Source organism: Tamandua tetradactyla, chromosome 7 (assembly GCF_023851605.1).
Source record: "Tamandua tetradactyla isolate mTamTet1 chromosome 7, mTamTet1.pri, whole genome shotgun sequence".
Taxonomy (NCBI): domain Eukaryota; kingdom Metazoa; phylum Chordata; class Mammalia; order Pilosa; family Myrmecophagidae; genus Tamandua; species Tamandua tetradactyla.
Window position 1 is genome coordinate 37,204,054 of NC_135333.1, and position 20,898 is coordinate 37,224,951.

Below are 20,898 nucleotides of genomic sequence, written 5' to 3' on the forward strand. Positions count from 1 at the left end.
CAAGGTGCACTGGTAAATGCATCTGTCTGTCCATCCGTCCATCTATCCATCCATCCACCCACCTATCCATCTACCATCCATCCATCCATCCGTCCACCTATCCATCCATCCCCCTGTCCATTCACCTACTCAGTGGGAGTGTAGCTTGATGGCTTGGAGTACTGGGGCCTGGGGCAGCTGAGGCCAAGCTACAGGGTCTATCAAATGGCCATTGCCCTTTGTGGCTATCAGTCATTTTATTAATGTAACAACGGCAACAACGCTGAGCTTTGGTTTCCCCAGGTGTAAAATGCAGATAATAATTTGTGTCCGTGAAGGTTTTACCCCAAGTCCCACTGGACACCCAGTCCCCCAAATGTTGGTGCTGGGCGGTTTCCATATTCACCAGTGGACGTGCCCTCTGCCTCTAGGCCATCCGATGCCCACCTTGTTGGGAGAGACCAGAAGATATTTGAGGGTATCACTCTAGCCGGAGGTGGCTCCTGCCGGTCCTCGCCCCCTCGGAGGGAAGGAATGAACAGCCTCCTGCAACCCCCTTGCCCCCTCCCCAGGAGTTGGGAGCTGCAGAAATAAATGAAACTGTTGAGCCAGAGTTACGCTAATTTGCTTAAGTAACACCCCTAGCCCGAGATGACAAAAATACCTTGTGGGGGCTCCAGCTCCTGGCTTGGGTGGCGCTCAGAGTAGGACGGATGGGTGCTGTGAGGCGGAATGAATGAATCAGAGCTGAAGGCATCGGGGGCGGCTGCCCCTCCCCCAGCCCAGCCTGGTGGGCTCTTGCCACCCCTCCCCCACCTGCTGGAGGGTATGAGGAGGGGGTGCCTCCACGGTCTGGTGGCCTTGAAGGGGTCAGAGTTCCTGACCCACAGGGTGGGGTCGCCTACCCCCCACTTACCCACTGTGGAACCTGGGCAGGTTTCCTGACTGCTGACCTTCATTTTCCCCAGTGACAAAAGCTGAGATAAGAAGCTCTAAACCCGAAGGTTCTGTGGGGTCAGGATTGTGGCCCTTGGCCCGGGATGGCTGACTTGACGGTGGGGTGCAAGAAGCGGCAGGCGGCCCTGCTGCACTGCCTGGGTCCACGCAGGCGGGACCTGCCCCACCGCCGGTCTGAGAGTCGCGGCCACGGGGTGCTCCCCTCCCTGTGGTCTGAGTCCTGTTGGTGGCTTTATTCGCCAGTCTCTGCTTGGACCTGCTGGGGATGGAGACAGGTGAAAAAGACAGTGGGGGGGGGGGGAGTGCAGACCACTCAGCACCCGACCCCCATCCCCCAGCCTGGCCTGACAGGGTGGCTGTGGTGACAAGCAGGAGGGAGGAAGCGGCCTGGGAGCTTGTCCCTAAGCTCTGTTCCCTCAGGCCTCTGGGACTACGGCAGGAGTCCCCAACCCACATGCCGCCAGGGAAAGTGGCCTGGGTGTGAGACAGTGGGGGCAGGTGGGGACTAGGGCAAACGGGGTGTTCATGTCCTATCTGTGGGGGATGCAGACACCCAGCACGTCATCAGCGGGCCAGGATTTTGAGATTGAAAAATTTATTTATTTTTAGAGCACAGAGAGAGTAGCATCTTATTGGGAATGTTTCAGATTTTTGATGTTGGCAACAAATTTGAATTTCACAGAAAGTTGTGCCAAACAAAATATGTCTGTGGGCAGGTCTGGCTTGCAGACTTGTAGCTGGCAAACGCCGGTCCAGGGAAGCTGTCATAGTTTTGGACATCAGAAGTTTTTGTACCTTATTTCCATTTATCATCTTCTGTAATCTCAAAACAGTCTCACAAGGTAGGCGTTACTGTTCCCATTTTACAGGTGGGGAAACTGAGTTGACCCACGGCCTGTTATTTCCCCACTCCCTGCCTCCCAGAGGTAAAAATCACCAAAAAAGAGACAATGCTGTTTTTTTTCCAACCTGCCAAGCACTCTGGGGCAGCTGAGTCAGGGAAGGGCAGGCCATGGCTTTCTTCCTGTTTTGCAGAAAACTTCTCTCTCACCGCTGGGCTACCTGTGCCCACCCTCGGTGGTGGGGTTGACAATTGTGGGCATCCAACAGTCACTTGTCAATAGAGAGTGTGGCCAGACGGAGTGGGCAGGTCCCAGCAGGGAGCGGGGAGAAGTCTTTAATTGGGCTCCACTCTTCCATCCCATTGCAATTAGGATACAATAATAGTTGCAGTTACAGTACACGGAATTTTATTGTATTGCACGCCATAAAACTCACCCTGCTCTTTCCTGGAGCTTACGTGAGGGCTGGCATGAGCTCCTTCCTAGAATGCCTAATGGGAGCTGAGACCGAGCGTGTCTCTGTTACAGCTAATCCAGGGTCGAGGTGTAGGTTCCAATACGACAAATAATCAGAAATGGAAGCAGAGGCGTTTCTGGGGTTTGGTTCATGCCACATTCAAGGGCGGAAAAGACTCTGCTGTCCCTGTACTGTCATCCTAGCTCCAGGGAGCCAGACCTGCAGTGCCAAAGCCACTGGCTCTTTCTCCTGGAACAACAAGGGGTCCACTGGAGCCTGGGGGCCAGAGAAGGTCCTCAGCCCGGGTGGGGGCTCTCACCAGGGGCACCTACTTTATCAGTGAGGAAACTGAGGCTCAGAGAGGTGAAGGTCCTTGTCTAGGGTTAAACAGGGGTGAGGAGTGGAGCTGGGATTCAAACCAGGTCAGTTGGCCCCAAAGCCAGGGCTCCTTGCCCTGAGCCTGTGACCTTGTGGAGGTCTCGGTACCCATGGACAGGGGAAATGCATTGTGGAGGGTGCGACCTGAAGCTTGAAGGCTGGGGCGCCCCCAGACAGTGTCCAGTCCCACGGGACCACCCTTTCCCGGCCAGGTGTCTTCCCGCGTGCCGCTGAGACTCAGTTTCCACATGTGCACAGTGGGCTGAGACCCGAGCTCCACAGCTGGCACAAGGCAGGGGCTCACATGTGTCCCCTCTGGGAGTCCCTTGGGACTGGTTAACTAGTTAACTGACTGCTGATGAATTCAGGGACAGAAGCTGTGACTTTCTTGCTGAAACAGGTGCAGTGGCAGGGTTTGGTGTCTCAAATATCAGCATTGGAGCCATTTAGATGACCCATTCAATGGCCACAGTTATTTGTGACATGGTTATGGGAATGTCACCGTTTTCCCTGCAGGGATGCCCCACGTCCTCAAGGTCCCTGGCCTGGATGGCGCTTTCTCATGCCCCTTGTGCTTAACCCGTGGGGCACTTCCCCACCGAGGGGGGCCGGGAGAAAGGCTCAGGCCTTCTGGCTCACCATCCACATTTCATTTTTCGTCTAAATTGGGACCCCCAGATACCGTCCCGACTCTGTCCAGGTGCACTGTGACCTAACCATGGGGGCTGATTGGGGTTGGGGATCAGGGCCCCAATCGGGCTCTCAGGTGGAGCGGGGGACAGGGCAGCTGGCGGTCTCCTGAGTCCCAGAAGCTGCGGGAGCCTTGGGCTTGCAGAGAGCAAGGCCCTGCCAGGTGACTGTCGGAGCACCCATCCCCCGGCCGGATCCCCGGGAGGCAGTGCACACACCTGCTCCAGACGCCTGCAAAGCAGAACCCCAGCAGAGGAAAGGAGAAAAGGTGCAGCTTAGATAGGTTGTCCAGGATTTTGCCAACAGTTTAATATATGATCAGTTCAGTTCAATGTATGGGACACATGTCCATTTTTATTTTGAGTCCATGCAGACTTTGCTGTGATGTTGAATGACATGCGGTTGGGGTGAGGGCATATTGTAACCCACAGGTTTCAGATGGGCCCTGCAGAGACCTTGCAGTTCCCTTTGGAGATTTCAGAGTCTGGACACCCAATGGTTTGGGAGCCTGGACAATGAGGCTGGGGAGAGCGAGGGCTGGGGGTCCCCGATGAGTCTCCTTTCCCAGGGGAGACCTGGGATAGACCTGAGGAGTGGGGGCTGAGAGGCCCTGGGTTCTAGGCCATCCGGGGTAGGCTGCAGCTCCGAGGCCCGGGGGAAGCTGGCCTGCGGGCGCGTGACCCTGCCAGCCCCTTCCCACCCACTCAGCAGGGGCCCTGGTGCCTGGGCTGCTGCATTCCCCCACCCCACCCTCCCACCCGCCACCCCTCCCTCGGCCAGGCCGTGGCTTCGGGCAGGGCCGACAGTGGCCCGTTGTGTGTCTGTCTGTCCGGCCCGCAGGCAGCCTGCCATACGAGTACAAGATCGTGATCGCTGGCAACCACGAGCTGACCTTCGACCAGGAGTTCATGGCCGACCTCATCAAGCAGGACTTCTACTACTTCCCATCCGTGTCCAAGCTGAAGCCCGAGAACTACGAGAACGTGCAGTCGCTGCTCACCAACTGCCTCTACCTGCAGGACTCGGAGGTCACTGTGCGGGGCTTCAGGATCTACGGTTCCCCGTGGTGAGTGCCTCGCAAGGATTGAGGGGTGGGGGCGTGGGGAGCTCTGGTCACCCCAGGCAGGTCACTACATCTTGAACCTCAGTTTCGCATATCCAACTGGAGAACAGTAACACCAGCTCTGCACTATAGTTTGCACACACACACGCAGGTACTGCTATTATCCCCATTTTGCAGGTGAGGGAATGAGGCACAGAGAGGGCAAGAGCCTTGCCAAAAGTCACACAGCCAGGAAGGAGGAGAGCCAGCGTTCAAACCCTGGCTACCTAGCCCTGAAACTCTGCTTGCACCTGTTTTTGTATGGTGCTAGGAATCTAAAGGACACATAGGCAGGGAAGTGACAGTTGATACTGGAATTTTCATGGAAAGCCTGAATGTGGTTTACTGTATATAAATGGCGGCTGCTGAAAACAATGACAGGGAGAGCCCTATTCCCCGCTGGCGACCCAGGAGCCAGGCCTCATCCCTGAGCCCACCTGCCCAGGTTGCAGTGGAGGTGAGTGGGATCATTGCTGCCCTCTGTGACGGGCAGCGTGCCGCCAGGGCCCGGGAGGCCCACTCATGGGGCAGTGGCATCTGGAGAGAAGCCATTAGGTGAGTAGCCCCGGGATGGGGGCCTTTGAGCCAGGCAGAGACACTGTGCAGAGGCATGACCTGTTGTTGTCCAGCCTGGGCCATGAGCGGCTCTGCAGGCCTGTGACTTCTCCAGGGCGTGGCCACCCACTCAGGCTGCGGCTCGCCATGCAGCATCCCCCACCAGCGCCCACCTTTCCTGTTTGCTGCTGCATCTCCCCCGGGGTGTGGGCTCCCAGGGAGTGGCCAGGAGGGGGGTTGGCTCTAAGATGATGGGCCCCCCATGCGCAGAGGCGCTCAACTTGGGGACACCAGGGCCGTCAACCCTGGAGACTCACCCAGGTCACAGAGATGCAAACACCATGCTCTCCTATCCCAGGGCCACCGCAGAGTCATCCATCCATTCATTTATCCATTCATTCATTCACTCAGTCATTAACGAACGGGCATTTATGGAGCATGATGCCCGGCACACAGTAGATACTCAATCGCCATTGTCTCCCATGCCCCCTTGCCATACAAATCCCGAGTTCCCAAATTACAAGATTACCCACCAGCCAGAAAGAGTGACTGTTTAGATTTTGATATTTTTCCTGCCTTTTTTTTTTCCTGTCAGTCCATCTGTCTGTCCACATTCCTCTCTCTTTCTGTCTGTCTGTCTCTCCAGTTATCCATCCATCTGCCATCTAACATAAAACTAGACTAAGCCTTGCTACTTACAAAGTTTTGCATCCTGTTTTTCAAGCTAATATTGCAACAACGAGAACTTCCTAAACACTGAGTATGATCATTAAAAAAGAAGTGCCAAACAAACAAAAAACGCAAAAAGAAGTGCCAATGTAAGGGCTGAAAACAGAATCTTATTGTCCGTCCTCCCTTCCTGCTTTCCCCACCGTGGTATGTTTTGTATTAAAATATATAGCAGTTCACAATTTCTGTGCACAACTCAGCGAAGTTTCACAGCTGAATGAACCAGCGTTTTGAAAGATCTCTTGCCCCTCTGTCTTTTTGTGAAATTCAGCCATATCGTCGTTTGTAGCCATAGTCCATTTGTCCATCATATGTTCTACCATATTTGTCCATTCGGTTGTTTGGATGCCACCAATAGTGCTGCTATGAAAATTCTCATATGTGTCTTTGGGTGGACACCCAGGGGGTGGGATTGCTGGGACTCAGGGCCAGTGTAGGGTCAGTTTCCGTAGATGCAGCCTCTTGCTTTTTCAGAGAGGCTGTGACAGCCTAAACAGGTACCAGCCATGTGTGAGAGCTGTTATCTTATTGTTTTAATTTTAATTCCCCAATTACTGGGCATGTTCATCATTGTTTTTACTTGGATATTTGTTTTTCTTCCATTTGTGAATTATTTGTTGGTGTCTTTTGGCCATTGTTCCTTTTGTAGTTCTTTCTGTAAAAACAGTATGAGCTATTCTCATGTTTGTTGTGAATATGTTGTTATAGCTTCTTATTTTTATTTTAGATTTTGTACTCTCCTTTGGGGAATTTTTAATTCTTTGATAGTGAAATCCGTCCATCTTTCCCTTATGATTTTGTCTTATACTTTTACGTGAAGAGAGTCTTGCCATCTTGAGATCAATTATACATTCCTTCTGTGTTTTTGTTGCAAGTGGTAGTCTTTTATTTATTAATTCTAGAGCAAGATATGAGCTAAGAATCTAAATTCATGGCCAGTTTCTCTGGCATCATTTGCAAATAATCCGTTTTTTTCTGCATGGCTTTGTGATGATTCCTTTATTTTGTAACATATTTTTAATGCTTTATCATTTTATATACATTATCATTTATTATCTCTCTATCCCAGTTAACATTATTGTAGCTTTATGCTTCAATATGTGATATGCTGCATGCCCCCTACTCTTTCAAAAATTCATTAGAGAATTATTCGCTTGCTTATTCTTCCAGAACTTTAGATTTAGTTTGTTAATTTCCCCCAAATCTCACTGAGATTTTAATTAACATTAGGATAAAACTGTATATAAATGTTAGAAAAAGTCATCTTCTTAATAATGTGGTCTTTCCATCTGGGAGAATCACGCAGCCCCCTGTTTGTTCCAACTTCATTTTTCTATTTTTTTTTTCCAGTAAACGTTTGCCCATCATTAAAAAAAAATCCACATATAATTTTCTTTAAGTACTTTTTAAGCAATAGGCAATTCATTTTTGTTTTTGACCTAATATGAGTCCTTGTCTATTAATAGGGGAACTTGTTCCATTTGTATTTATTGTCATAACTTGTATGCTTGTTCTTTTCTCATCATGTTTTATACTGTCTGTACCTTTCATTTTTTTCTCTTTTACTATTTCAACAATATTTGCTTGTGTTATCTTTTTTTTCCCCTGGCAATTTGGAAGGCATACCATGCTTATAAATTTTACTGGTCATTGTTTTTCAGTTCATAAAAACATTTCAGCTTACATTTCTCTAATTATGAAAGTAAAAAATTAGTGTTTTAATTCTTCTCCATGTAAAAGAAAGAAATTAATTTAGCCAAATTTTACTCTTTCTTCCATTTCTTGATTTTTTTTTGTACAATAATCTTAGGCCTTTGACCTGAGAATACTGTTCAATAACATTTTCATATAATACATATTTTCTTTCAAAAATATAATGGTCAGATTTTAGATTTAATTCTATCTTTAATAATTTTCAGTTATTCCTACTAGAATTTGTATTCTTGACCATGGTTTTTACTGAATTCTTTAAATTTTTCCTATCCTTTAACATCTGGGATATTTCATTAGGTAATTTTTTAATGCAGTTTTATTGAGATATATTCACATACTGTACATCAAGTAATTTTTTAAGTAGGGAATGCCATGGTATGTTTTCTAAAACTTCACTTAAATGAAATTTTCTTTCTATCATTAAAAGTCACAAACAACTTGTCTGGGCTGAAATTTTGCTTCACAACCTTTTTCCTTCTAAATTCTCCAGATATTTCTCCGTAGTGCTCTGGGATTTATTGCTGGCAGAAGAAAAATCTAAGGTCGTCCTGACATTTGTTTTAATGTAGATAACCTGATTATTATTTTTGCTTTCATTGTTAGATCTTGCTTGTGTGGAGTGTGTGTCTCTCTGTGTGTGTTATTTCTTGGATTTTATAGATATTTTTCCTTTATCTCTATAGCTCAAAAATTTTGCCAAGATGTTTAAGCTTTGGGTCCTTCATTAAATTTTCCTTATGTAGTGAACTGTTAAAAATCTGCATGTTCAGGTGGGCCACGGTGGCTCAGCAGGCAGAGTTCTCGCCTGCCACGCTGGAGATGTGGGTTTGTATCCCGGTACCTGCCCATGCAAATAAATAAATAAATAAATAAATAAATAAATAAATAAATAAAAATGTATATGTTCACCCATGAAATTATCTTCAGTTAGGTTTCATTAACACTTTTGTCGTAGTTCTTTTTTTTTCCCTCGAGTATATTTATGTTTTGTTTTACCTCTATTCTGTCTCTCCTTTCTTCTGGTCATTCCTGCTGCATCCTTTAGCTTGGTATCTTGACATTCTGAGTAAAGCTTCCTGATTTTGTTCTTCACTTGAAAAATCTTATTTTCTCCAGTGTCAATTCTGTACTTTACGGCCACCAGTACTATTTTTTTAAATTATTATATGAGAGAGAGAGAGAGAGAGTTTTTTTTGGCATGGGCAGGCTCCGGGAATCAAACCCATGTCTCCAGCATGGCAGGTGAGAATTCTGCCACTTAGCTACCATTGCACCACCTTCTCCTTATATTTTAAACTCAGGCATAATTTACATGTCAGTTGTTTTAGTTTGCTAATGTTGCCAGAATGCTATATACCAGATATGGGTTGGCTTTTTAAGGGGATTTATTAAGTTATAAGTTTACAGTTCTATGGCTATGAAAACATCCAAACTAAGGCATCCAAAGAGGGATACCTTGACTCAAGAAAGGCCGATGTCATCCGGAAAACCTCTGTCTGCTGGAAGGCATCTGTCAGGCAAATGCTGGTCCTTTGGCTTCTGGTTTCAAACAGCTTCCCTGGGGGCATTTTCTTTCTGCATCTCCCAGTGTCTCTGTCTGTGTTGTCTCTGGTTCTGTTTAGTGTCTTCCGGCTCTCTCAGCTCCTGCCATCTCTTGGGGCTTCTGCTTCAGTGTGGATTTTCTCCCTGATACTGTATGATTTGCTTCCTTGTAACACTTCCTTATTTCCCCAACTCTTTTTCTGTCTCATCTGTGTGTTTTTTCATTTCATAAGGATTTTACAAAATGGCCTAGTGTTGTTTCATATGAGTGTCTGATCAAGGATAAGAAGTGACAATAGCAAAAATTTAAGGAAACTCATATTCTATTCTAGACACCGAGCTGACTATGCTATGGATATTCACCCATTCAGTTGTCAGCCCTATGAGGTGGGCCCCATTTTACAGAGCAGAAGTGAGGGCAGAGGAGTTGAGGTGCCTGCCAAGGTCATACAGCTGACACCAAGGGCTGTCTAAGAGCTTTCTATAATGGTCCTATGAGCAGATTTTCTCACTCAGTTGTTCATTCAAAACAAGACTTCCCAGTGCCTTCCATGTACCAGGGATCATTTCAGGCACTGGGGATCAGCTCTGATTGCGTCAGAGGCCTGCCTCACACCAGCCTTCGTGTCAGCTGGCCCCTCTCCTTTGTATGGACCGTGTTTCTGTATTGCTGTGTTCACCCCCGGACAGGTAACTGGCCTTCGCAGCCGACTGCTCACCTGGGGCGCTCAGAACCCGTCTTGGAGCTGTAACCTGGGTGCTTATGGAGTGCATAGCACCATCTCAGGCCTTGGTTTCCACCATATGTTCACCAAAGCCCGTCCACCCATGGCAGTCTGTTCACAGGCTGACATCAGCCTTTGATTTTTGTCTTCCTAAGACTTTTCTTTATTCCTGCATTTCCATAGGTATTTCCATTGGAAATTGGGCAAGGTTGCAGCAGGGACTGCTTTCGTGATGGTTATTTAATTTTATTTTCCTCTTCTAAAAAATTTTCCTTTTATTAGAGAAGTCATAGGTTAAGGAAACTCATGCAGAAAGTTCAGAGTTTTTATATAGCCCACCCACCCCCACATAGTTTTCCCTATTGTTCACACTTTGCATTAGTGTGGTAACTTTGTTACACTTGATGAAACATTATTATACTATTAACTATAATCCGTAGCTTACATTAGGATTCACTGTGTTGTGTAGAATTATGGTTGGTTAAAAAGTCTTTATCCTAGTAACAATATACAAACCTAACATTTCCTCTTTTAACCATATTCAACTGTATAATTCAGTGGTGTTCTCTCAGTCACAATACTGTGCTACCATCACCACCATCCATTACCCAAACTATCCCATCACTCCAAACTTAAATTCTGAACCAATTAAACATTAACTCCTCATTCCCTACCCCCATCCCAGCCCCTGGTAACTTACATTTTAGTTTTTGGCTTTCTAAATTTGCTTATTCTAATAATTTCATGTCAGAGAGATCATACAATATGTGTCCTTTTGTGTCTGGCTTATTTCACTCAACATGAGTTCATTTTCAGAATTCATCCATGTTATTGCATGTATCAGTACTTCATTTATTTTATTTTATTTTATTGTTATACATGGACAGGCACCGGGAATCGAGCCTGGGTCCTCTGGCATGGCAGGCAAGCGTTCTTGCCTGCTGAGCCACTTCCATTCATTTTTATGGCTGAGTAATATTCCATTGTGTGTGTATATATCACATTTGTTTATCCATTGATTGGTTGATGGATACTTGGGTTGCTTCCATCTCTTGGTATTTCTGAACAATGCTGCTGTGAACTTTAGTGTACAAATATCTGTTCTAGTCCCTGCTTTCCATTCTTTTGGGTATATATACCTAGAAGTGGGATTGCAGGGTCATCTCTATACTTAACTTTCTGAGGGACTGCCAGGCTGTCCTCCACAGTGGGTGCACCATTTTACATTCCTAACAACAATGAATGAATGTTTCTAACTCTCTACTTCCTTTCCAATACTTGCTATATCTCTTTTTTTAAAAAAATAGTAGCTATTCTAGTGGGTGTGAAATAGTATCTCAGTGCAGTTTTGGTTTATTTGTTTGTTTTTGCTTTTTTTCTCTCAGTGCGGTTTTGATTTGCAGTTCCCTACTGGCTAACAATGTTGAGATCTTTTCATGTTTTTTTTTTTTTTTTTTTTTAACTCTGTTTCCTCCGGAACTGAACTGGGGACTTACAATGAGAGCACGGAGAGGGGTTGGTCGTGGGGCCAGTGAGGACATCAGGAGCTGTGTTTTCTTGATTCAGCACCTTCTTAGTTACTATAACCCTTTAACTGTTTTCTGGAGTTTGAGGAAGATGGCTCTGTCTTTTGCTAGTTGTTCAAAGATTCTCTGGGGGAACAGCTCCCTGGAGCTGCCATTTTGGTTGACCAGAAGCTGCCCGGTGGCATTTTAAATTGGAATCTCAATCTTTATTTTCTTGGGGGAAAATCCACTTCTGACCCCACAGCATGGTCTGTATATACCACCTCAGAGAATGAGCAAGCACCCTTTTAGAGAATATGATTCCACGCCACTCCTTCTGGAAGTTAGCGCTTATCAGTGGGTTATTTTTCTCAGATAAACTAACCTAGAAAGAGGTTTTGCATTTACTAATGGCAAATAAGATTAGAGATTGTCTCCACGATCTGGTTGCCCAGGAATTAGGAACAATTTAACTTGCTGTGCACTGTATCATGAAACGTTCCTTCTGCAGTTTGCATTCTCACTGACACCTGACAAAATACCTTTGTTCTATGAATTATGGCTGTGTTCGGTAGTTGGAATGAGTGACTTGCCCCCAGTTCTGCAGGAATAATGATTTCTTTGTTATATTTCAGGGAATGGGGAGTCCTTAGGAATGAGGATCAATATGAACAAGCCCCGAGACTTAGCTTTTTATCTGGACAGAAAAGCAGAATGGAGTGACTTCCAAAGGGGAAGAAAAGAGTCAAAATCATTTCTGAATGGCGACTTTGGGTAGAACATGAAAACCCTTGGGATAGAATCCAACTGTAACTTTGGTCCTTGACTTTTTCAGCTTTGAAATGAGCCTCGCCTCACGTAGACTCACATTTACTGGACAACTCTTCAGTGTTCAGTGTCAGACAATGAGCAGCTCATTTACATGGGCTTGATTCCACCTTCTCCTTCAAAGTATTCTGTGGCCAAGGTAATCTGTAGGTTTCCTATGACTGCTGTAGCAAATTGTCACAAATGTAGTGGCTTAAACAATGCACATTTAGTTAGCATCGTACAGCTCTGGAGCCCCAGATCAACCTCAGTGGGTTAAAGTCCAGCTGTCACAGGGCTGGTTCCTTCTGAAGGTTCTAGAGGAGAGTTTGTTTCCAGCTTCTTGAGACCCTTTGCATTCCTTGCTCAGGCTGCGCCATACAGAGCTCTGCTTCCGTCTTCATATTGTCTTTCGTCTGTGTTTGTCATCCTATCACCTCTCCGTCCCTGGCTCTGACCCTCCTGCCTCCCTCTTTTGAGGGCCCTTATGATGCCATTGGCCCTACCCAGATAATCCAGGTTAATCTCTCATCTAAAAGTCCCTTTTGCCATATACAACAACATTTATAGGTTCCAGGGATCAAGACCTAGGTGTTTGGACCTGTTATGCAATCTGCCACAACTGTGTTTGAAAGATGATGAACTCAAGCTGTCTTTAAGATTCTTTCCAGCAATCTCCAAGTGAATGCAGGGCAAAGAATGTCTGTGCAGAATGGAACAATCACGACCATTCAATGTTTCCAGTAACCTGGCCAGTAATCTGGCATCCATCCCTTCTTTTGTCTGTTCAGAGCTGTGCGCAGGAGGTAGAGGGCATTCCCAGGCCAGATTCCTAAGTAGCTGTGTGGCTTGGGGCATCTCTCATGGACCATGTCAGGGAGAGTCTATTAGGGCCTGGAAGTGACCTTAAAGAAGCGCAAGGTCTGTTTTGTAGATGGGGAAACTGAGGCTCAGGGAGGGGCTTGATTTCCACAGTCCTCAATGATTCAGAGGCAGGACTAGAACTGGCATGGGTCCTGATCTCCAGCTCAGGCCATTTTCCTCTGCCTGGCCCTGGCAGCCTTTTCAGTTGCAGGAGAAGCAGTTCCAGTGATGGAGGTACGGGCTTGGCATGGGGAGCCAAGGCCCCTTCCCTTCTGTGAGTTGTTGTTCCTCCACGCCTGATCCTCAGGGCCTGTGCCTCCCAGGGGTGATACCTTTGGCTCAGAATGCCCAGACTGGAGAGTATCTAGAGACCATCTTTTCAAACCTCTTCATTTATAGATGAGAAAACGAAGGCTCAGAGACAGAAGTGGCTTGACCAAACTTTAAGCCTACGGGTACCGGTCTGGACTTTTTCCATTTAGGAATACCTCTGGCCAGGCTTAGTGTAAGGGAGAAGGTCACCTATGCAGCCTCCTGCCCCTGGGGGTGTGAGCTGAATGTCTCCCAGTGACCGCCCACACAGGCCTGCTCCTGGTCCCTCCCAGAGAGCTGCCAGCAGTGTGCAAGGCATGTGTTAGGAGGCTGTGGTCAAGTAGGGTCAGATGTGTAAGGCGTCAAGGGCCAAGCAGAGAATTTGGACCGGATCTCTTTGCTTGGTGGTTTATCGTACAAGCAAAACCTTTATTTGAAAGTTCTATTTTGTAAAGGTTAAGAGTGTGGCTTTGGAACCAAATTGCCTGGGCTCCAATTCTGGCCTTACCTCTTCTTAGTTGTGTGCCCTGGGCAAGCCACTTAATCACTTAGTGCCTCAATCTCCTCCTCTGTAAAATGGGAGTGACAGCTTGCCTCCTCCAGAGGGCAGTTGTCACAGTCAGCTGGGCTCAGCTTAGCATGGGGCCTGCACAATCAAACTCTTGTTGGTTTGGTCCTGAGGTCCAGAAACCCCTCTGCTGCCAGATGCCAAGTCCTGTGTCTTGTCATTGCAGCGTGCCTGAGGCTCAAGTGTGATCACTTTCAGCCTTGTGGTGGTCTGACTGCTCCATGTGTGACCCACCAGTTGCTCTGGCTTTTTCCTTCATCCCCTTATGTGTTCTCCCAGAGAGATGCACACACACTTACCCCATGCCACACCGGGCCTGGGCCTGGACTGCAAAGTGTGAGAGGTCATAGGGTAAGGGAGAGGAAGGATTGGTGAAATCCAGGAGGGCTCCCTGCCAGAGGTGGTATTTCACCTGCGTCCAAAAGAGGCATGGAGTTCCCTTCGGCAGAGAAAGCAGGACGGACCCAAGCACCAGGCCCTTGTGCGAGACATTTCTTAGGCCTGACGTCATTGCCTGCAGAGGAGGCCTCTCCTTGACCTGAAGGAGAAATGTGGCCCCAAGGAATGAAACATCCCAGCAAGAAGGGACAGAACTTGAGAGGAATCTCCACCTGCTTGATTCCTGAGCCCACATAATGTTCAGTGTTCCAAAAAAGGATTGCTCAGAATCAGAAGAAATGCAGCTCAAGGCTGTGCTCTGCTTGGCTTGAGGGGTGTTTTTTTAAACCAGAAAGTTCAGATTTCCAGATTCTCTAAGAAGTGGGAGCACATGGCAGTGTCCCCACGAGGGGTGGGGGAGCAGTGGCTCCACTCTGGATTTCATCTCATTCGCCACAGTCCCCATCACCCCTTTTTGCCTTCTGTTATTATTTCCTGTTGCTGCTGAAACAAACGACAGACTTGGTGGCTTAAAACCACACAGAGTTATTCTCATATAGTCCTGGCAGCCAGAAGTCCAAAATCAGCCCCAGTGGGCTCAAATGGAGGTGTTGGCAGGGCTGGTGCCTTCAAGGGGATCCGGCAGGGAACCCATTCCTTATTCTTTCCGGTTTCTAAGGCTGCATTCTCTGCATTTCTTGGCTCATGGTCTCTTTTCATGTTCCAAACCAGCAGTCATATCTTCAGATCTCTCTCTGCTTTTGCCATTGCAGTGCCTTCTTCAGCTGTAGTCTAACCCTCCACCGCCCTCTTTTATTATAAAGGGGCCTGTGAATACATTTGGGGCCACCTGGATAACCCAGGATAATCCCCCATTTCGAGATCCTCAATGTGGTCACATCTGCATTGTTTCTTTTGCCACATAACGTCACATTCATGGGTCCCAGGGATTAGGACCTGGTATCTTTTTTTTTTAAAACTTTTTTTATTGTATAATATAGCAATATATACAAAGCAAAGAAATAAAAAAGCAATAGTTTTCAAAGCACTCTTCAACAAGTAGTTACAGGACAGATCCCAGAGTTTCTCATGGGCTACTGTACGATCCTCTCCTATTTTTCCTTCTGGCTGCTCCAGAATATAAGAAACTAGAGGGCTTAAATACTTTTTTATCTTCAACAGTCAACTTTTTTTTCCTTCTTTTTTTGGTGTACAATAACATATATACAAAAAAGCTATAAATTTCAAAGCACAGCCCCACAATTAGTTGTAGAACATATTTCAGACTTTGACATGGGTTACAGTTTCACAAATTTAGGTTTTTACTTCTAGCTGCTCTAAGATGCTGGAGACTGAAAGAGATATCAATTTAATGATTCAGCATTCATATTCATTTGTTAAATCCTATCTTCTATGTTATAATTCCACCTTTACCTTTGACCTTTCCATGCCTCTCTTTGGAGTTGTTTCGGCTATGGCAATTCTAAATTTTTGATATTGGAAGGGTCTGTCATTAATATGGGGCAGGAAGATGGAACTGTCTGATGGTCTGGAGAGGCTGGGCTAAGGTTTTAGGACTTATCTGGACCAGAGACCCATCTGGAGGTTGTAGGTTTCTGGAAAGTTACTCTAGTGCCTGGAACCCTTGTGGAATCTTATATATTGCCCTGGGTGTTCTTTAGGATTGGGTGGAATGGTCCTGGTTGGGGGTTAGCAGGTTATGATGAGTAGCAAGGTCTACCTGAAGCTTGTGTAAGAGCAACCTCCAGGTGGGTCCCTTTTGGTCAGGATGTAATTGTTGATCCCATGGTGCCAGGTCTAGATTCATCCCTGGGAGTCATCTCCCACCTTGCCAGGGAGACTTTCACCCCTGGATGTCATGTCCCACATAAGGGAGAGGGTAATAATTTCACATACAGAATTGGGTTTATAGAGACTGAGGCCACATCTGAGCAACAACAGAGGTCCTCCAGAAGTAACTCCTAGGCATGCATATAGGTAGTCTAAGCTTCTCCACTACCTACCTAAGCTTCACAAGAGTAAGTCTCATGATCAAGGGCGTGGCCTATTGATTTGGGTGTCCCTAAGGTTTTACATTGTATCAGGGAATTCCCTGATGCTAAGGTTTAATAGTTCATAGTCTTTCTCCCCTTGCTCGGGGGACTTTGCCAATACTTTTTTATTATCTGCTGAATATACTCTAGGATGTTTCCAGACTTTGCAATAATCTACACAGGATTAAAGGACCTCTTTCTTTTTCTGTGCTTCCTGGATTTCAGTTGTTCAAATGAGCTATACAGATAGGTTGAATTAGATTATGCAGTACAGAAAATTTCAGTTCCAGATCAAATAAACTTTTCTTCCATTGATCTCAAAGAGTATGTGTGATTCTAAAATATAGACACTGTCTTCCTTACCCCTGTGTTCTGAATTACTTTAACCGCAACCTGTTTGGCTCTGTTCTTATCTCTAAATATCAGGTTATATAAAACAGCCTCTCAAAATCCAGAAATAATAATCACCACTCTGGATTTAATGTGTCTGCTCTAAAAGCTTACAATCTAGGCCATTTTCTTATAAGCATTTTCAAAAGGTGACTGTACCGTTGTTGTTTTTTTGTTTCTGGCTTATTTTGTCTCACCAAATGTCCCACATGTTCAATCACATTGTTATGTCTCACGACTTTGTTCCTTTTTGTAGCAGCACAGCCTTCGTTCATAAGTATACATCATTGTTCATCATTCTACTTCTCCATCAGTGCATCCTTCAGCCACCTGCATTCATCGGGCATCATGTAGAGGGACCAAAGTCCACAGTTCATCAACATTCTCAATTTTAGATAATTTCATTGTTCCCAAGAGAAAGAAAACCAATAAATACACCCTCACCAAATAGGAAATCTAAATCTCCTCTTAACTCTTGTCCCTCCCCCCATTATTTACCTCTGCTGTTGCTGTGGTAGTGCTGATGGTTTCCTTTTAAACATAGCTCATAGCACGTAAGAGCAGTTTTCCACCTGTACACTGGACTTAAACACTCTTTGTACAAGAATCATATCTTTGAAGTAATTCCTACGAGAACTCATTCATATTTCTAGTGTGAGTCAGTGGAATACATAGGTCTATGCAACCCCTTTCAATTGTGTTCATTTTCAATATGGTAATATTACTTCTAGACCCACTAGAGAACCACCTTCACTCCTATCTATTCCCTTACATTGGAATTCAACCTCATTAGCTAGCGGTTCACCCATCTCTAGCTTCTATGTATGTCTAAGTTCCCTATATTTTGTATTATAAGCCTCTGATTATACCTTTATGCTGATCATAAAAGTGGAATCATACAGTATCTATCCTTTTCTGTCTGGCTTATTTCACTCAGCATTATGTCCCCAAGGCTCATCCATCTTGTCATGTGCTTCAGGATGTCATTTTGTCTTACTGCTGCATAATATTCCATCATATGTATATACCACATTTTGTTGATCCACTCGTCTGTTGATGAACATTTGGTTTGTTTCCATCTTTTGGCTACTGTGAATAATGCTGTTATGAACATCAGTGTGCAAATGTCTGTTTGTGTCTTTGCTTTCAGTTCTTCTGGGTATATACCAAGTAGTGCTATTGCTGGGTCATACGGCAACTCGATATTTAGTTTCCTAAGGAACCACCAAACAGTCTTCCATAGTGGTTGCACCATTGTACATTTCCACCGGCAGTGCATAAGTGTCTCAATTTCTCCACATCCTCTCCAGCATTTATAGTTTCCTGTTTGTTTAATAGCAGCCATTCTTATAGGTGTGAGGTGGTATCTCATTGTAGTCTTTTTTTTTTTTTTTAATATGGGCAGGCACCAGGAATTGAACCCGGGTCCTCAGGCATGGCAGGCAAGCACTCTTACCTGCTGAGCAACCGTGGCCCGCCCCTCATTGTAGTCTTGATCTGCATTTCCCTTATAGCCAATGAAAATGCGCATCTCTTCATGTGCTTTTGAGCCATCTGTATTTGCTCTTCAGAAAAATGCCTATTCTTATCTTTGGCACATTTTATAATTGGATTGTTTTATTCTTTTGTTGTTGAGTTGTATGATTTCTTTGTATATGCAGAAAATCAAACCTTTGTCTGATATGTGATTTCAAAATATTTTCTCCTATTGAGTTGGCTGCCACTTCACCTTTTTGACAAAGTCTTTTGAGGTGCAGAAGCATTTGATTTTGAGGAGTTCCCATTTATCTGTTTTTCTTTTGTTGCTTGTGGTTTGGGTGTATAGTTTAGGAAGCTACCTCCTATTATTAGGGTGTGAAGATGTTTCCCTACATTTTCTTCTAGAAGCTTTCTAGAAACTTTATGGTGCTAGTTCTTATATTTAGGTGTTTGATCCACTTTGAGTTAATTTTTGTGTAGGGTGTAAGCTAGGGGTCTTCTTTCATTTTCTTGGCTATTGATATGCAGTTCTTGCATGCCCGATTATTGAAAAGACTATTTTGTCCCAGTTCAGAAGATTTAGGGGCCTTGTCAAAAATCAGTTGACCATAGATTTCTGCACTCTCAATTCGATTCCATTGGTCAATGCTTCTGTCTTTGTGCCAGCACCATGCTGTTTTGACCACTATGGCTTTATAATAAGGTTTAAAGTCAGGGAGTGTTAATTGTCCCACTTTGTTCTTCTTTTTTAGGAAGCTTTTAGCTATTTGGGGTCTCTTTCCCTTACAGATGAATTTGGTAGTTAGCTTTTCCAAATCTCCAAAGTAAGTTGTTGGAAATTTGATTGGTACTGTGTTGAATCTATAGATCAATTTGGGGAGAATTGACATCTTAACTATATTTAGCCTTCTTATCCATGAGCAGGGAATGTCTTTCTACCTATTTAGATCTCCTTTGATTTCTTTTAGCAATGTTATGTAGTTTTCTATGTACAAGTCTTTTACATGCCTAGTTAAGTTCATTCATAAGTATTTGATTCTTTTAGTTGCTCTTTTGAATGGATTTTTTCCCCCTAACTCCTCAGCTGGCTCATTGCTTGTGTATAGAAATGTTACTGATTTTTGCACATTAATTTTGTATCTCCCCACCTTGCTGAATTTGTTTATTAGCCGAAGTAACTTTGCTGTAAGTTTCTCAGGATCTTCCAAGTATAGTATCATATTGTCTGCAAATAATGAGAGTTTTACTTCTTCCTTTCCAATTTGTATGTCTTTTCTTTCTTTGCCCTGTCTGATTGTTTGAACTAGAACTTCTAGCACAATGTTGAATAATAGTAGTGACAGTGGGCATCCTTGTCTTGTACCTTATCTTAGGGGGAAGGCTTTCAGTCTCTTCCATTGAGTATGATGCTAGCTGTCAGCTTTTCATGTATTCCCTTTATCATATTGAGGTAGTAATCTTTGATTCCTATCTTTTGGAGTATTTTTTATCAGAAAAGGATGCTGAATTTTGTTGAATGCTTTTTCAGCATCAATTGAGATGATCATGTGATTTTTCCCTTTTGATTTGTTAATGTGCTGTATTACATTAATTGATTTTCTTGTATTGAACCATCCTTGTATTCCTGGTATAAACCCCACTTGGTCATTGTTCTAGTTTGCTAGCTGCCAGAATGCAATATACTAAAAACAGAATGGCTTTTAGAAAGGGGAATTTAATCAAATTCTAGTTTACAGTTCCAAAGTTGAGAAAGTGTCCCAATTAAAACAAGTCTATAGAAATGTCCAATCAAAGGCATCCAGGAAAAGATACCTTGGTTCAAGAAGGCCGATGAAGTTCAGGGTTTCTCTCTCAAGTGAGAAGGCACATGGTGAACACAGTCAGAGTTTCTCTCTCATCTGGGAGGTCACATGGCGAACACGGCGTCATCTGCTAGCTTCTTCTCCTGGTTTCCTGTTTCATGAAGCTCCCCAGGAAACATTTTCCTTCTTCATCTCCAAATGAGAGATAGTGGCTGGTAGACTCTACTTCTCATGGCTATGTTGTTCTGCTCTACTCTCTGAATCTCTTTCATTCTCCAAAATGTTTCCTCTTTTATAGGACTCCAGAAACTAATCAAGACCCACCCAAATGGGTGGAGACATACCATCACCTAATCCAACTTAACACCACTCTTGATTAAATCACACCTCCAGGGAGATGATCTGATTACAGTTTCAAACGTACAGTATTGAATAGGGATTATTCTACCTTTATGAAATAAGATTTTGATTAAAACATTGCTTTTCTAGGGTACATACATCCTTTCAAACCAGCACAGTCATGGTGTATAATTCTTTTAATGTGTTGTTGGATTTGATTTGCTAATATTTTGTTGAGAATTTTTGCATCTATGTTCATTAGGGAGATTGGCCTGTAGTTTTCCTTTCTTATAGCATCTTTACCCGGTTTGGGTATTAAAATGATATTAGCATCATAAAATGAGATAGGTAGAGTTCCTTTTTCCTCAATTTTTTGGAAAAGTTTGAGCAGGATTGGTGTTAGTTCTTTCTGGAATGTTTGATAAAATTCCCCTGTGAAGCCATCTGGCCCTGGGCTTTTCTTTGTAGGAAGATTTTTGATGACTTATTGACTCTCCTTACTTGTGATTAGTTTGTTGAGATCTTCTGTTTTTTCCCGAGTTAGTGTAGCTTGTTTGTGTGTCTCCAGGAATTTGTCCATTTCATCTAAGCTGTCTAGTTTTCATACCATTGTGATCAGAGAATGTGTTTTGAATAATTTCAGTATTTTTAAATTCATGAGGATCTGTTTTGTGCCCCAGCATATGATCTATCCTGGAGAATGTTCCATGAGCACAAGAGAAGAATGTATA

At 44.5% G+C, this 20,898-nt stretch overlaps 1 protein-coding gene and 1 long non-coding RNA gene across 2 annotated transcripts in view; one reads left to right on the plus strand and one right to left on the minus strand.

Moving 5' to 3' along the window:
* Positions 1–20,898, plus strand: part of MPPED1 (metallophosphoesterase domain containing 1) — an 88,341-nt gene that overhangs the window by 39,434 nt on the left and 28,009 nt on the right. Inside the window, exon 3 of the mRNA XM_077167852.1 lies at positions 4,144–4,369. Coding sequence (XP_077023967.1) covers positions 4,144–4,369 — 226 coding nt within the window. The remainder of the gene's footprint in view (positions 1–4,143; positions 4,370–20,898) is intronic.
* Positions 227–1,193, minus strand: LOC143689591 (uncharacterized). Its single transcript, XR_013178843.1, has 3 exons — positions 896–1,193; positions 644–699; positions 227–426 (listed from the first exon to the last, which is right to left on the minus strand). It is a non-coding gene; the product is annotated as an uncharacterized LOC143689591 (long non-coding RNA).